The 16418-nt window shown below is 46.9% G+C and overlaps 1 protein-coding gene and 1 non-coding gene across 3 annotated transcripts in view; one reads left to right on the top strand and one right to left on the bottom strand.

The window, feature by feature from the left end:
- Positions 1-16418, top strand: part of ATP8B2 (ATPase phospholipid transporting 8B2) — a 49600-nt gene that overhangs the window by 20841 nt on the left and 12341 nt on the right. For both annotated transcript variants that reach the window (XM_035098904.2, XM_035098901.2), the window contains 9 exons: positions 247-405; positions 1640-1728; positions 2042-2238; positions 5186-5394; positions 6773-6816; positions 7767-7932; positions 10025-10213; positions 13051-13166; positions 15765-15929. In XM_035098904.2, coding sequence (XP_034954795.1) covers positions 247-405; positions 1640-1728; positions 2042-2238; positions 5186-5394; positions 6773-6816; positions 7767-7932; positions 10025-10213; positions 13051-13166; positions 15765-15929 — 1334 coding nt within the window. The remainder of the gene's footprint in view (positions 1-246; positions 406-1639; positions 1729-2041; positions 2239-5185; positions 5395-6772; positions 6817-7766; positions 7933-10024; positions 10214-13050; positions 13167-15764; positions 15930-16418) is intronic.
- TRNAN-GUU (transfer RNA asparagine (anticodon GUU)) lies at positions 1839-1914 on the bottom strand. The gene has a single exon. It is a non-coding gene; the product is annotated as a tRNA-Asn (tRNA).

The following is a 16418-nucleotide window of genomic DNA, read 5'->3' as shown; positions in this document are numbered from 1 at the left end:
TCAGGTATACTGGACCGAGGCCGTTTAGGTGGACCATGAATAGCTGAGCTCCCTCTTCCTCTTAGTCTCCCATTGGCTCTTGCGCCACCTGCTGTTGGGCTCCCCACCTAGCACCCAGTGGGCACCTCCAGCCTCTGCTTGCTGCACCCAGCAAAAGCGATCTTTGCATTTCCTCGCTTGGAGGAAATGTAAGTAAGTTACTTCCGGCTGGGGATTTTGTTATGAATTGATGCCTTTTGACTTCAGGGGAGGTGATCTGCGAGCCGCCCAACAATAAGTTGGACAAGTTCAGCGGGACGCTCTACTGGAAGGACAGCAAGCACCCCTTGAGCAACCAGAATATGCTGCTTCGTGGCTGCGTCCTCCGCAATACAGAGTGGTGTTTTGGTCTTGTCATCTTCGCAGGTGCGTGAGGTTATTTTCAGCTGATTTCACTTTTCCTTACAGCGCTTCATACGCTGCTCTTCAGCCAAGGAGCCTCACCCAGAGCACCTTGCCTCCCCACAAACCACCCCCAAAATCAGGCTGCCCTTCGATGCACAATCTGGAAAGACCCAACACACAAGGGAAAAGGGAGGCGGGTTATTATCCCTCCCCCACCTGATCTCTCATGGCCTCCTGAAGTTCTGTCAGGATGTGGTTGAAAAGAGGGTGAATCGTTTCACAAGGTCCCTGTCACAACAATGGGGGGGGGAAGTCTGTGCCCCCCACCCTTGACTTACTTATTTCATTTCATGGAACCATAAAATTGTAGAGTTGAAAGGGGCCCCAAGGGTCATCTAGGCCAGGCATGACCAGCTGGTCAATCGTGATCTACTGGTAGATCGCAGGGTGTTCCTGGTCAATCCTGGTCGATAGCTGGATCCTTAGCGATCGTTATTCCCCCCCAAAAAAATAAAATAAAAAGGAAAGGGAAAAAAATGCTCAACAACTCTGGTGTCTCCCCCTAAAAAACCTAGTTGGACGTGCCTGATCTAGCCCAATGCAGGAAATTTACATTGTTACAGGGGCAAGTCCTCAAAGCAGTAACCTTGGATCTTAATTTGTTTGGGGCTTCGTAACTTAAGACAAGAACCTGGGGCCTGGCTCGGGAGTAGATGGGCAGCCAGTGCAGATGTTTTATTTTATTTTATTTTTACAATAATATTTATCCATTTTACAAAATAAAACAAACAAACATGAAACAAACAAAAATATTTCTTATAAATTCAGAATTTTTTTAAAACAGTGGTAAATAACTCCCCCCAATCCCGTCCCTCCGAATTTCATGTCAAATCATCTTTGGCAATTCCAAAATTCAATACCTCCTTGAAATCTAACTATACATATATGTATATATAAAGAAATAAATTATAAAAACGTAACCTATTCCCTATATTTACACCGACAGCCTCCAACACTCCCTAAGGGATATTAAATATTACAATATTTTTCAAGATATAACTTAAATTTCTTCCAATCTTCCTCCACCTCCTCTTCTTCCCGGTCGCGGTGTCTCCCAGTCATTTCGGCAAGTTCCATAAAGTCCGTCATCTCCATTTGCCAGTCATCGCCATTGCAGATGTTTTAAATGCTGGGGTCAACTTACTGTGAATTAGTTCACGTTCCTCCTGTATGTTTATTTCTCTGGCTCCTCCAGGCCCAGACACCAAACTGATGCAGAACAGCGGCCGCACGAAATTCAAGAGAACGAGCATTGACCGCTTGATGAACACCTTGGTGCTTTGGGTAGGTAAGCTCCCCGCTCCATCCCTCCCTTCCTAGAATTTAGAGTTGGGTGAGATCCTCCCAGGGTCATCTAGTCCAACCCCCTGCAATACAGGGATTCTGCCTGCAGCCGTCCCTGGGTGGGCTCGAACCACCAACCTTCTGGTTAACAGCCGGATGCACTGACCCATTGGGCCACAGGAGGACTCCCTTCTCCTCACAGTTTTTAAGCAAGGAGTCTCCCCTCCCGTTCTGCCTGAGCCTAGAAGATTCTGCCCTCTCTTTGCGTGTTTTATTGGTCTGCTTTCAATACTCTGTGCACCTTCTCCGGCAGATCTTCGGCTTTCTTGTGTGCATGGGCGTCATCCTGGCCATCGGCAACTCCATCTGGGAGTACGAGGTGGGCGCCTGCTTCCAGATCTACCTGCCCTGGGACGAGGCGGTCGACAGTGCCTTTTTCTCTGGCTTCCTCTCCTTCTGGTCCTACATCATCATCCTGAACACGGTCGTCCCCATCTCCCTCTACGTCAGGTATTTTGAGATGCTCTTCTCCCCCCCACTGTTTTTTTTTTTTTTGCAAAAAAATCTTTATTAATATTAAAATCTATACAAAAAAAAGAAATATACATTTCATTTGCACCATAGTTAATAAAAAACAACTTCCAAAACTTTAACACATCACTTTCATTTAAATTTTCTCTATTACTTGCGTTACTCCCCCACTGTTTTTGTCACCCTTAATAATTCCTAGCGGTAATGGGATGTGCCTTTCAATATTCTCAGTAGCTCAATAAGGGGGTCATAATATATTGGGGTACATGCCTGACGTATGGTTGCCTTGACTTGTTAAAAAGGGCCTGTGGTTAATCTTAACCATGGTTAGTCTTAACCGTGGTTAGTCTTAACCATGGTTAGTCTTAACCATGGATAATCTTAACCATGGTTAGGGAAAACAAGCCAGCGACTAATTTACTTTTAGAAGACAACTGAAGGCGGCCCTGTTTAGGGAAGTTTTTAATGTTTGATGCTGTACTGTTTTTAATATTCGGTTGTAAGCCGCCCAGAAAGGCTGGGGAAACCCAGCCAGATGGGCGGGGTATAGATAATAAATTATTATTATTATTATTATTATTATTATTATTATTATTATTATTATTAATAAACTAGGTTTTGGAGGTAGCTTGTTTCTGCTGCGCGTAGTTTCAACTGGCGGTAATCTGCCCTGTTTTGGATGTCACGACAAACTGCAAGGTGTCTAAAAATGAAAGCGAACTCTCCCATTCTCCTCCTTGCAAACAGAAAGGGTCAGTGAGACTGAGCCTTCTGCAGCTTCGTGCAGGCACGGCCCCTACGTAATACAGGCCCACAATCCTTGCATCAACCCCTGTAAGACATGCCAGCATTTATTACACCCCTATTACAGATGGGGAAGGTTGAGGTCGAGTGACTTGCCTACCGCTTCACCTCCAACAAGTTCACAGCTGAGCTGAGATTGCAACTGGAGCTTGTGCTGACTCAAAACCCGCCTACAACTTCAGGAGGAGATGGAATTGAGACTTTGGATCCTCCTAGTGGTGTAGCAATGAAGCTGCTTGCAGCTTTGCAAAGCTAAGCAGGGTCCGGTGTGGTTTCAAGTTGGATGGGTGACCATGTTTTGAGACCCCTGCATTGCAGGGGGTTGGACTAGATGACCTTTGGGTCCCTTCCAGCTTTACAAGTCTGTGATTCTATGCGGATGCTATTACCAGGAACGATCTGCTGTGCTCATCCCACCTTCTCCTAATGATGCCTCTGTCATCCACGTTTAGTATGTCCTGATCTCTGCACTGCCACATTTCTGTTTTTGGGTTTCATCTTATTTTCTCCCTGCCTGCAACCCTGCTATCTGTGTCTGTTCTCTTTTCGGTTGGTTTAATTTCTCTTTTTCTTTTGGATTCTTTAGCACGAATTTCTCTTTCTCCCTCACACCCTTAGCCCCCAGGTAAGAGCATGCGCCGCCACCCCAAATCCCTCTTCCCGCCCTGCTTGGGTCCTTGCAGCTTACGGTGAGGTAGGGGGTGAGTGGGATGATCCATTCCATAAAATCCGGTGAGCTGCATAAGGCATGTAGCTCAGTGGTTAGAGCATGCAGAAGATCCCAGGTTCAATTCCTGGCATCTCCCAGGTACAGATGGGAGCATCTCCTGCCTTAACACCTGGAGAGACTCTGCCGGTCAGTGTTGACAATGCTGAGCTGGGTGATACACCTGTCTAAGTCAGCTTCCTGGGATTTCTCTTAGTTCAATTCCACAAGCAATTATTTTTAAGGGAAGGCCATAGCTCAGTGATAGAGCAACTGCTTTGCTTGTCAAAGGACCCGGGTTCAATCCCAATGACATCCCCAGCTTGTACAGCTGACCCACAGGGAAGCAGCTTCCCTGCCCATCAGCGGAGCTGGTTAAGAAAACCCCTGCTGCCCCTCTGGCACGCACATGCCTGGGGGGCAGTGGGGCTTGCTCATGTGTTAAGCAGTAAGGCCTCCACCTTTGGGCTCTGGAGAGTCTGCTCGCAAGCCAGGGGATGCGGGTGGCACTGTGGTCTAAACCACTGAGCCTCTTGGGCTTGCCGATCAGAAGGTCGGCGGTTCGAATCCCCGCGACGGGGTGAGCTCCCGTTGCTCGGTCCCTGCTCCTGCCAACCTAGCAGTTCGAAAGCACGCCAAAGTGCAAGTAGATAAATAGGTACTGCTCCGGCGGGAAGGCAAATGGCGTTTTCGTGCGCTCTGGTTTCCATTGCGCCAGAAACGGTTTAGTCATGCTGGCCACATGACCCAGAAACGCCGGCTTCCTTGGCCTGAAAGCAAGACGCGTGCTGCAACCCCATAGTTGCCTTTGACTGGACTTTACCATCTGGGGGTCCTTTACCTTCTTCGCAAGCCAGGGTACTCCCTATTTCCAGGTTCCTGGTACTGCAAGTGTGCACAGTTGCGTGCAAATATGTCACTTGTAAATGCGGAGTGGCTTGTACTGAGTTAGATGGACCAAATGACCTGACTCAATATGAGGCAGCTTCCTGTTTTTCTATAAGGTGTAATCTATCTTTCCGCCCCTTCCCCCAAACCCTGGTAGGGGAGAGTGTTTAAGGCCTGTGACCAGCCGATTCCCAGGTCTTCCTCTCATTTCTTGGTGCTTCTGTTTGTTTCTTTGTTCATTCTTTGGATTTCTATCCTGCGGGTTCAGAGCAGCTTTTACACCCACCTGTCTGTAAATCTGTGGTTTCGGGGAGCCTCCAGGCAGGCCAGGGGACATTTGGTGGATCTCTCCAGGCCCTGGGCCCAATCCAGAGGCAAGGAACCCGAGGGCATGTTTCCGAGGGCCACGTGCCAGTGGTAGTCTGGGCCAGAGGCAAAAAAAGAGAGTGGGGGAATGAATTTTACCTTGGTGCCACAGGTTGGTTTCTAGCCCTGCGCTAACCTCTTCCTCCTCCCGTGTCTGTGCAGCGTGGAGGTGATTCGCCTCGGGCACAGCTACTTCATCAACTGGGATAAGAAGATGTATTGCGTGAAGAGGTGCACGCCGGCCGAGGCCCGGACCACGACCCTGAATGAGGAGCTGGGGCAGGTGGAGTACATCTTCTCTGACAAGACGGGTACCCTCACCCAGAACATCATGGTCTTCAGCAAGTGCTCGGTGAACGGGCGCAGCTACGGTAAGCCAGGTGGCCCAAAATTCAGGCACCGGGTTCGAAACCAGTTTTGTTGTCATTATGACTAGGTTTTTTTAATAAAAAAGTTGCTGTTATTGGTTCTTCTTCTTAGAATCGTAGAATCATAGAATCATAGAGTTGGAAGAGACCACAAGGGCCATCCAGTCCAACCCCCTGCCAAGCAGGAAACACCATTCCTGACAGATAGCCGTCAAGCCTCCGCTTAAAGACCTCCAAAGAAGGAGACTCCACCACACTTCTCTCCTGGAGAGAAGTGACTAGTGGGGTGCCACAGGGTTCTGTCTTGGGCCCAGTCTTATTCAACATCTTTATCAATGACTTGGATGATGGGCTTGAGGGCATCCTGATCAAGTTTGCAGATGACACCAAATTGGGAGGGGTGGCTAATACCCCAGAGGACAGGATCACACGTCGTCGTCTTCTTCTTCTTCTTCTTCTTCTTCTTCTTCTTCTTCTTCTTCTTCTTCTTCTTCTTCTTCTTCTTCTTCTTCTTCTTCTTCTTCTTCCTCCTCTTCCTCTTCCTCTTCCTCTTCTTCTTCTTCTTCTTCTTCTTCTTCTTCTTCTTCTTCTTCTTCTTCTTCTTCTTCTTCTCTACCTTGGTTCTCGAACTTAATCTGTTCTTGGAGTCTGTTTGACTCCCGAAACCATTCGAAAACCAAGGTGCGGTTTTCGCCTGGCTGCAGGAGCTTCCTGCACTCAAGCGGAAGCCACGTTGGACGCTCAGCTTCTGAAAAATGTTCACAAACCAGAACACTTACTTCCGGGTTTGCAGCGTTTGGGAGCCAATTTATTCGGGAGCCAAGCCGTTCGAGTACCAAGGTACCACTGTACTATTCAAGCTGAGGGAAGGGTAGCCAATGGGTCTCAAACCCCGGTGAGTTAGGGACTTCCACTGCATGTGAAGACAGATTCCAGCGGATTGAACAGACAAGACCAATAATGAGCCCGATGTTCAAGAAAGCAGTTTCTGCACATGCTGTAGAGGGAAGTGAGGAGCAGATGGGGCTCGTCCGCCTGGAAAGGGAGCCCATCTAGGAGAAGGAATAGTCTAGTGCAAGTAGATAAATAGGTACCACTCCGGTGGGAAGGTAAACAGCATTTCCGTGTGCTGCTCTGGTTCGCCAGAAGCGGCTTTGTCATGCTGTACGCTGGCTCCCTCGGCCAATAACGGGAGATGAGCGCCGCAACCGCAGAGTCGGTCACGACTGGACCTAATGGTCAGGGGTCCCTTTACCTTTACCTTTAGGCTTGCTAAGATGTAGAAGACTGAATAGTGCTGAGGTTGAGGGTCCATTCTTTCATATGTGGTGGACCTGTAAAAGGTCGTAACCCTCGCTCTTTATTTTTCTCTGTCTCGCAGGTGATGTCCTGGACGTTCTGGGTTACAAGGCTGAGCTCGGAGAGGTAGGAGCTGTGGGAGAATCTCGGCGACGGGATGGATGGCAGAAAGGAGCGGAGAAAGGGGTTTAATTAAGGGGAGGCATGCAGTACAGAACCCCAGGGGGCGGGGAGGGGGAAGGAAAGTGGTGGCGGAAAGACCCACCCGCAGAGCTGGCACCTATTATCGGGAATAATAACAGTGATAATGGTCACCTAATTAATTTATATACTCCCATTAGGATGCATGGCATTCCACAGCGCGCAAAAGGACAAAGTCCCTGCCCCGATGAGCTTACAATCTATTAAGAGAAAGATTAATCTTAAACTCCCCAATGTCCCGTCTGGAGGATGAAAATCCTTCGTTCGAAAGTAGGAGTTTTTGTATTTCGAGTGGCATATTTGTCCTGGAAGCACGAATGTGGTCCCAGTGACTTAAAAATGTGGACCAAATGAAACCTTCGCTGCAAATCCCCCCACCCCAAAAAAAGTTTATGTAGGGTGGCTTTTTATATGCCCCCCATTAGCCCTCGTCAAAATAGGCATTATTAATTTTTAATAATAATTTGTATTAGTTTTCAATTACAACAATCCAATAATAGCCTCAAAAAATAGGCAATTATTATCTTGGGTGATATTGCTGGCCATGGGAGGCTGTTCTCTTTGGGCAAATGGGGCTATGCCCCACCAGCTTCACTCGGCTCTCCGGCAACTCCTCACCTGCCTGCCGCCTTTCTTACATCCAGTCCAGGAGGTGTGTCTCCCTCCCAGCATCTTCCCCCTCCTTCCTCTCAGTTTTGATCATGTGAGAACTCAGCAGGGATCAGGAGCAGGGGAATGGGGGCGAAAACCCACCTGCCATTGCCTCTGGCGCCCCCTACTGTCGAGCTCCTGGCCTCCCACCCTACCAGTCCCCACACTCACCCGGCCACCACTGTTTTTAACCCTTTCTTCTCTTCTCTCCCCACCTCCCCCAGAAAACGGAACCGGTGGACTTCTCTTTCAATCCCCTGGCGGACCCCAAGTTCACCTTCTGGGATGCGGCGCTGCTGGAAGCAGTCAAGCTCGGCGACCCTCATGTGCACGAGTTCTTCCGCCTCCTCTCCCTCTGCCACACGGTCATGTCCGAGGAGAAGAGCCCAGGTTGGGATCAGGGTCTTTTAAAAAATGGGGGTGTGGGTGTGGGAAGAGGAGGCGATGTTGGCCCTGCTACAAGGGATGGAGAGTCTTCTGAAGTTTACAGCATGTTATTCCTTGAAGGAGCAATACTTGAAAATGATTTGCAGATGGTATTTAACTCCAATTAGGCTTGCTAACGGGGATGCAGGTGGCGCTGTGGGTTAAACCACTGAGCCTCTTGGGCTTGCCTATCAGAAGGTTGTCGGTTCGAATCCCCACAACGGGGTGAGCTCCCGTTGTTCGGTCCCAGCTCCTGCCCACCTAGCAGTTCGAAAGCACATTGAAGTGCAAGTAGATAAATAGGTACCGCTCTGGCGGGAAGGTAAACGGCGTTTCCGTGTGCTGCTCTGGTTCGCCAGAAGTGGCTTAGTCATGCTGGCCACATGACCTGGAAGCTGTACACCGGCTCCCACGGCCAATAAAGTGAGATGAGCGCCGCAACCCCAGAGTTGTCCGCGACTGGACCTAATGGTCCTTTACCTTTAATTTTAGGCTTGCTAAGATGTAGAAGACTGAATCAGATAAGTGCTGGAGATGCAGTGAGGCCTTCTTTCATATGTGGTGGACCTGTAACAGGGTAAAAGAGTATTGGGAAATAATTCATAATGAATTGAAAAAAATATTTAAAAGCACTTTTCCAAAAACAACAACCACACCCAGAGTCCTTTTTGTTGGGGATAATTCAAATGGAAATTCCCAGGTGTCAAAAAAGGTGGTTGATGTCTGCCACTACAGTGGCCTATGTTCTGTTAGCCCAGAAATGGAAAACGAGCAAGGAATGGCAACTTAAACTGATGAAATATGCGCAGCTTCTAGACCTAACATATAGAATAAGAGAGCAAGAAGAACATACGTTTAGAGAAGATTGGAAAGTGTTTATTGAATATGTGGGGAGAAATTGTGCACACTTGAAAACGTTGGCAGCATTAAGATAAATTCAACAGGGTAAATAAGTTTTGATGGATGTAATAATGGAAATACCGAATGGTTTAGTTTATGTAAAATATGCAGGGATTTATTTAATATGCAAAATGAACCATGGAAAGAGGAGAAGGGAAGTCGGTGACATTTTAAATGAATATTCTAAATTGTAGAACAGAAAATTTAATAAAAATCTCTCTCTCACTCACTCACTCACTCACACACACACACACACACACACACGAGTCTTCCCCCACATCCCAAGGCCACATTGCTTCCTGAACAACCTGGGTGGGGACAGAGGCAAAAGGGGGTGAAGCAAGGGATGTGACTCTTACCTTTTATACTTTTGTATAGTCTAGATAGGCAAAGGTTGCTTACACACACCAGGCAAGCAAGACCAATGAGAGGAAGGAAGACAGGGCGTGGCTTGAGGAGCATCCCATGAGCCAGACAGAGAAGGTTTTTTTGGGGGGGGGGCACATTTCCTCCCCTGCGGCTGAGGCTCCCACCCCCAACCTCTGAGTGGTAAAGGCCCCATAGCGGCCGCCCTGAGCAAATGGTGCCCTTCGTTTTCTCTGTAAGGATCCACTTGCGGAGAAGTACTTTGAGGGTGGGTGGTAAAGCAGATTATCGCCTGAGTTGGTGCAGCTGTTGGTTTTATTGATTAATTTATATACTGCTTGATGTGCTGAAACCACCCTCAACTAAAACATGTGATGAAGCGGTTTAAGAAGCATAACTATTAAATGGGTAGAATTGTAGAGGTGGAAGGGACATGAGGGTCGTCTGGCCCAGGCATCCCCCAACTTGGCCCTCCAGATGTTTTGGGACTACAGTTCCCATCATCCCTGACCACTGGTCCTGTTAGTTAGGGATCATGGGAGTTGTAGTCCCAAAGCATCTGGAGGGCCGAGTTTAGGGATGCCTGGTCTAGCCCAACGCGGGACTTTAACCCAACAACTGAGCTATTCCAGCAAGTTAAAAGCAGTTAAAACGACAACAGGAGCGAAGCAGGTGTGTCTTCAGGAGTCCGCAGAGTGCCAATGCTGATGGCGGTCTCTTGTATTTCAGGAGCCATTTTGCAGCGCCAGTTTCATATTTCTCTCTCTCTTCTTCCTCTTTACCCAAACAGGGGAGTTGTTTTACAAAGCCCAGTCCCCCGATGAGGGCGCCCTGGTGACCGCCTCCCGCAACTTTGGCTTCGTTTTCCGCGGACGCACCCCAAAGACCATCGTGATCCAGGAGCTGGGGCGGCCCGTCACCTACCAGCTTCTGGCCATCTTGGACTTCAACAACGTCCGCAAGCGCATGTCGGTCATTGGTGAGAATGGGGATGGGATACCAGGGGAGCGGCTACCAAACCTTGGGCTACTGCAGGGGTTGGCAAGGCTTGCCGGACACGGGCTGGATCACTCCCGCGGAGATCCTTTGTGGGCCAGACCGGCGTAGCGCGGGGCCGGAAATTATTGTGTCTGCGCCTGCCCAGAGGCCGAAAACCGCGCCCGCGCAGAAGCGATCTCCAGAGCCGCGGAAGAGAGTCCCTGTGCTGGGCTGTGCCAGTTTAGCGCAGTGCGCAGGGACTCGCCGAGCAGGCAGCTCAGTTTGGGGGCTGCTCATGGGCCGGTTAAGCAACCCTCATGGGCCACTTCCGGCCTACGGGCCTTAGGTGGCCGACCTCTGGGCTAGTGCCTCTCCATCTTCTTTCAGCCTATCCTACCTCACAAGGCTGGCGTGAGTAGAAATTGTAGCAGGAGGCATGGGTTAAATTGATTGCCCGCCCTTCTCCAGCAAGTCCCTGGGCGGGTTACCACAATTTGAAATTCAGGATTAAAAACAGTCTACAGCCATAGAGAGAGGGGTAGACTCACTGGGTGGCTCAGTCGGTTAGAACATGGTGCTGATAATGCCAAGGTTGCAGGTTCGATCCCTGTAAGGGACAGCTGCATATTCCTGCATTGCAGGGGGTTGGACTAGATGATCCTCAGGGTCCCTTCCAGCTCTACAATTCTATGATTCTGTGACTCATTTCAGGTATCTACCTTGGGCCAGTCAGTCTCATTTGCTCTCTCCCCCCGTCCCAGATTGCAGTACCTTACAGGGTGGTTGTGAGGATAAAATACAGCAGGAGGAAGAAACTGCATACTGTATATTTATTTTATTTTATTTTTAGAAATTTATTTATTTGGTTTTTCAGGTTGAAATCTTACAGTCACATATACAACAGAAAAACTAGATTCCAGGGAATCTCCTGGACTTCTACCCTCCCCTGTCTTTCTGATTTTTTACTCTTTCGGTCATATTAGCCTTTTCAGCACAGTCCATTAACTTCACCTGCCATTTTTCTCTGGTAGGGACTTTTATCTTCTTTCCATCTTTGGGCCAGTAACATCCACACAGCTGTAGTCACATACATAAATAGCCTTTTCTGTTCCCGTGGGATTTCGGCACCTAGAATTCCTAAAAGGAAAGCTTCAGGTTTTTGTTTTTTTTAGAAAAGGTTATTTTTAACATTTTTTTTCCAACTCAAAACGACATATATTTCACCTCGAGCTCATTGGAGGAAAAACGAGCTAGAACAGCAATAAATAAATTTCAACCTGCTTGTGCTTAAAATCTGTGGGGTTTTTGTCTCCTCTCCCTTTGTCTCCCCTGATGATTTCTTTCTATCGGTCCACGATAGAAAGTGTTCTTTCATACTGCATTACGGTGTGGTTTGCTGGTTTGACAGCCATGGACAGAGAGTCCCTACGGAGGGTGGCAAAGACAGCAACACGATATCGTGGGCTGTCCCCTGAGTCCGCTAGATGTTATCGTGGGAAACTGTTGTCTCAGAAGAGCGAGGAACATTCTCAGGGATGACTTGCACCCTAGAATAATAGAATCATAGAATCATAGAGTTGGAAGAGACCACAAGGGCCATCCAGTCCAACCCCCTGCCAAGCAGGAAACACCATCAAAGCATTCTTGACATATGCCTGTCAAGCTGCTTAAAGACCTCCAAAGGAGGAGACTCCACCACACTCCTTGGCAGCAAATTCCACTGCCGAACAGCTCTTACTGTCAGGAAGATCTTTCTAATGTTTAGGTGGAATCTTCTTTCTTGTAGTTTGAATCCATTGCTCCGTGTCCGCTTCTCTGGAGCAGCAGAAAACAACCTTTCTCCCTCCTCTATATGACATCCTTTTTTATATTTGAACATGGCTATCATATCACCCCTTAACCTTCTCTTCTCCAGGCTAAACATGCCCAGCTCCCTAAGCCGTTCCTCATAAGGCATTATTTCCAGGCCTTTGACCATTTTGGTTGCCCTCTTCTGGACATGTTCCAGCTTGTCAGTATCTTTCTTGAACTGTGGTGCCCAGAACTGGACACAGTACTCCAGGTGAGGTCTGACCAGAGCAGAATACAGTGGTACTATTACTTCCCTTGATCTAGATGCTATACTCCTATTGATGCAGCCCTGGCCAGCACCTTTATTTTTTAATATAAAAAAAGCTTTATTTAATGCACTGCAAAATGTTACAAACAAATAATATTAATAAAAAGATACAGCCATAACATTGTCGTTACAGTTGTCTCGTTTTCCGAACGGTCTTTCTTTCCCGCCCTGCCCCCCCTCCTCCCCTTTTCCTCCCCCTACGACTTCTCAGCTGGTACTGAATTTCTCCCTTTTTAATCCTTATACAACCTCTACGTACTGTTTTCCTTATTTCTAAATATACTTATTTACTTAAATCTTTAAAATTCATCCATAATTCAAATAACTCTACCTTTTTGTGAATATTACCGTTACACATTATCCAAATCCTTAAATCTTCATAGCACCTTTATATATCTAGTATGAGTTTTGGTTTTTCTAATATATCTTTTATATATTCTATAAATAATTTCAAATTTTAACCCATGTCTCCTGCTACAATTTATACTCACGCCAGCCTTGTGAGGTAGGATAGGCTGAAAGAAGATGGAGAGGCACTAGCCCATAGGTCGGCCACCTAAGGCCCATAGGTCGGAAGTGACCCATGAGGGTTGCAACAGCACACAGAGTGTAACAAGGACAGAGATTGTGGGGGGGGGACAGGGGGCTCGTTTAATCTCACTGTAAACAAGTGGAACAGTGAAAATAAAGTATTTCTATTTCTCCCTGCTCCCCATAAGTACGGAACCACGAGGGGCAGATCCGGCTGTACTGCAAAGGAGCAGACACTATTTTGCTGGAGAGGCTTCACCCAGGCCGCCAGGAGCTGTATAATGTCACCACTGACCACCTGAATGTAAGTAGGTTTTTTTTGGGGGGGAGCGAGAGAGGGGGTGGGTGGAAATCAAAACTGCCGTCCTGTGGGGCTAGTGATGGTTGCCAATTTGGGCGACTTGAATAGAGGCACCTTTTTGGAGGCTAAGCCTGTCAAGGGCTGCTAGCCGTGGTGGCTGTTATTCTTCCTCCACCAGTTGGTGGGAATCGCAAATGGGGAGATTTGCTCCCCATTGCGGCATCCTGTTGACCACTGAGGACAGGATGCTGGGGGCTAGATGGGCCCCCCTTTGGCCTGATCCAGCAAGCCAGGCTCTTCTGGCATGCTTACGAAACTTCCAGGTCTACAAAGGAGGAATAACTCTACGTGAATAACTGGGGAAATGTTATTGGTTAAACAAAAGGCTAAGCAGGGATTGAAACATGCCCGGAAATTGAGAACAGGGTGGCCAATAAACGATAAAATGTTAAAACTTCTAAGAAGTGGAACAGAAATTAGGAAAAAAAGGATTGCACTGTGAGCAGCAAAGGAGGGAGAGAAAAGAAACTTCTTGAAAGCGGGGTAGGAAGTCAGCTTCTAAATTTGTTTTGAATTTGAATCAATTGTTAAATTTTTTGAAAAATCAATAAAAAATGATTTGCAAAAAAGGAACCTCCAGGTGCAGGGGCAGTCTATCTAGGTTCTTAGGGCCGTTTGGCCACTGTGAGAACAGGATCCCAGGCTGGATGGGCTTTTGGACCTGATCCGAGCCCAGTCTCTCCTTACATACTTTTAAGTAACAGCGAGGAGGTGGGGCTCTTGCCTTTGTTGTGGACTTCCTGATTGGCCACTGTGAAGAAAGGATGCTGGACTGTGATTGGCCACTGGCCTGATCCATCAACCAGGACCTTCTGATGTTCTTACAAAGCAGTAATTAAAACCTAATTCAGTTTGTGTCTGTTCAGCTTCGCTTTGAACTCTCAAAAATGGGATTTCCTTTTTTTGGGAGGCAAGGATTTTGGCAGTTCTCTCATTCTTGTTTATCCCCACTGAGCTCTTAATTTTCTCTCCTGGTATTGAAAAACGGCACTGATGGGGAAGGTGATGCAGGATAAAGGAAGACGACCAGGGAAGGAAGATGGGGAAATTCATTTGACACAAAAGTGGAATTAAGGATCTAAGTGTGCCACAGGACAGGTTGCAGCAGGGGCATTTTTACATACCGTATTGTTCCGCCTATAAGCCCTCCATGTATAAGACGCCCCCTATTTTGGGGGACTCAGATTTAAGAAATGGGGGGAAGAGAGATGTATCTGTGTATAAGACGCCCCCTAATTTTTGACATTATTTTTTAGGGGGGAAACCTAGTCTTATACACGGAAAAATACGGTATATAATGGATACAGTGGTACCTCGGTTTATGAACACAATTGGTTCCGGGTGTCTGTTCATAAACTGAAGCGTTCATAAACTGAAGCGAACTTTCCCATTGAAAGTAATGGAAAGTGGATTAATCCGTTCCAGACGGGTCCGCGGAGTACTCAACCTGAAGCGTACTTAACCCGAAGCATGGGTGTAATTGGTTCTGGAAGTCTGTTCATAAACTAAAGTGTTCATAAACTGAAGCGAACTTTCCCATTGAAAGTAATGGAAAGTGGATTAATCCGTTCCAGACGGGTCCGCGGAGTACTCAACCTGAAGCGTACTTAACCCGAAGCATGGGTGTAATTGGTTCCGGAAGTCTGTTCATAAACTGAAGCGTTCATAAACTGAAGCGAACTTTCCCATTGAAAGTAATGGAAAGTGGATTAATCCGTTCCAGACGGGTCCGCGGAGTACTCAACCTGAAGCGTACTTAACCCGAAGCATGGGTGTAATTGGTTCCGGAAGTCTGTTCATAAACTGAAGCGAACTTTTCCATTGAAAGTAATGGAAAGTGAATTAATCTGTTCCAGATGGGTCCGCAGCGTTCGTAAACCAAAAATTCGTAAACCGAGGTGTTCATAAACCGAGGTTCCACTGTATATTTACAGTCATACCTTGGTTTAAGTACGCCTCGGTTTGTGTATTTTCAGTTTAAGTACTCCGCGGACCTGTCTGGAATGGATTAATCCACTTTCCATTACTTTCAATGGGAAAGTTCGCTTCAGGTTAAGTACGCTTCAGGTTAAGTACAGACTTCCGGAACCAATTGTATTTGTAAACGGAGGTACCACTGTATATATATTTTGGTGAAGTCATTAAAAATGGCATTTTAGATGCCAAACTTTCTTCTTTTCTTTTTCATTTTTTGGCCTGGGCATTTGGGCCTTAATTTGAAGGGGGATTGGGAATGTGTGTGTGTCCTCTGTTGTTGTTTTTTGCTCCTGCTTTTAATGGGGTGGGGTGTGAACCGTCCTCTTTACGGATTCTCTGCGGATCAGCATTTTTAGGTTCTTGTTCAAAGGATGTTCTTATGTTTGGTTTCGTGTTGCTATTCTTGCATTCTAAAACCCTTTCGGACGCTTTCATGTAAATAAAGAAAAAAGCGACGATTAAATAGAACCGTGCTGAGTTGGGGGCAACCCACGGTGATCTGCAAAAAGTGCTTCCTGCTTCTCCACCTCCTCCTTCTCCTCCTCTTCTCCTCCCCACCTCCAGGAATATGCCGGCGAGGGACTGCGGACGTTGGTTCTGGCCTATCGCGACCTCGAAGAGAGCTATTACGCAGGCTGGGCTGAGCGCCTGAAGCGAGCCAGTTCCGCCGGCGAGGGTCGCGAGGAGAGGTTGGCCCGGCTTTACGAGGAAGTGGAGAACGACATGATGGTTGGTGCTTTTCACCGCTGTGTTGCTCGTTCTTGTTTTTTATTGCTTGAGCAGTGTGTGATCATTATTATTATTTTTTAAAAAAATTATTTACTTGTTTATTTATTTGCAGTTTTTAAATATAAAATCTAGTTGTTCATATATTACATAAATTGCAACTGTAGGTGTATTGTGTTGGGCTAGGGCGTGTTAAAATCGAAAAGCCTTTTATTGTTTTGTTTTTTGGGGGGGAAGTAATGAATTTTTATTTTAAGAAATTCAAAAAGATACAGAAAAGACAAAAGGAAAGAAACCAAAAATAAAATATAAATAAAATTACATACATAGTCTTACCACCCACCCTTGTCTCCCCTCCACCACTACCCGCCCGATACCTCTTCTTGATTATATTAGATCTTAACATTGCATTCCTAATCTTAACTTTCTTTCATCTCTCAATTCAAACATCACTCTTCTTATACACTCTACAGTCTTAGTCTATACATATCA

Source organism: Zootoca vivipara, chromosome 17 (assembly GCF_963506605.1).
Source record: "Zootoca vivipara chromosome 17, rZooViv1.1, whole genome shotgun sequence".
NCBI lineage: Eukaryota > Metazoa > Chordata > Lepidosauria > Squamata > Lacertidae > Zootoca > Zootoca vivipara.
Note: the sequence above shows the minus strand (reverse complement) of the source record. Positions and strands in the feature narration are given on the sequence as shown.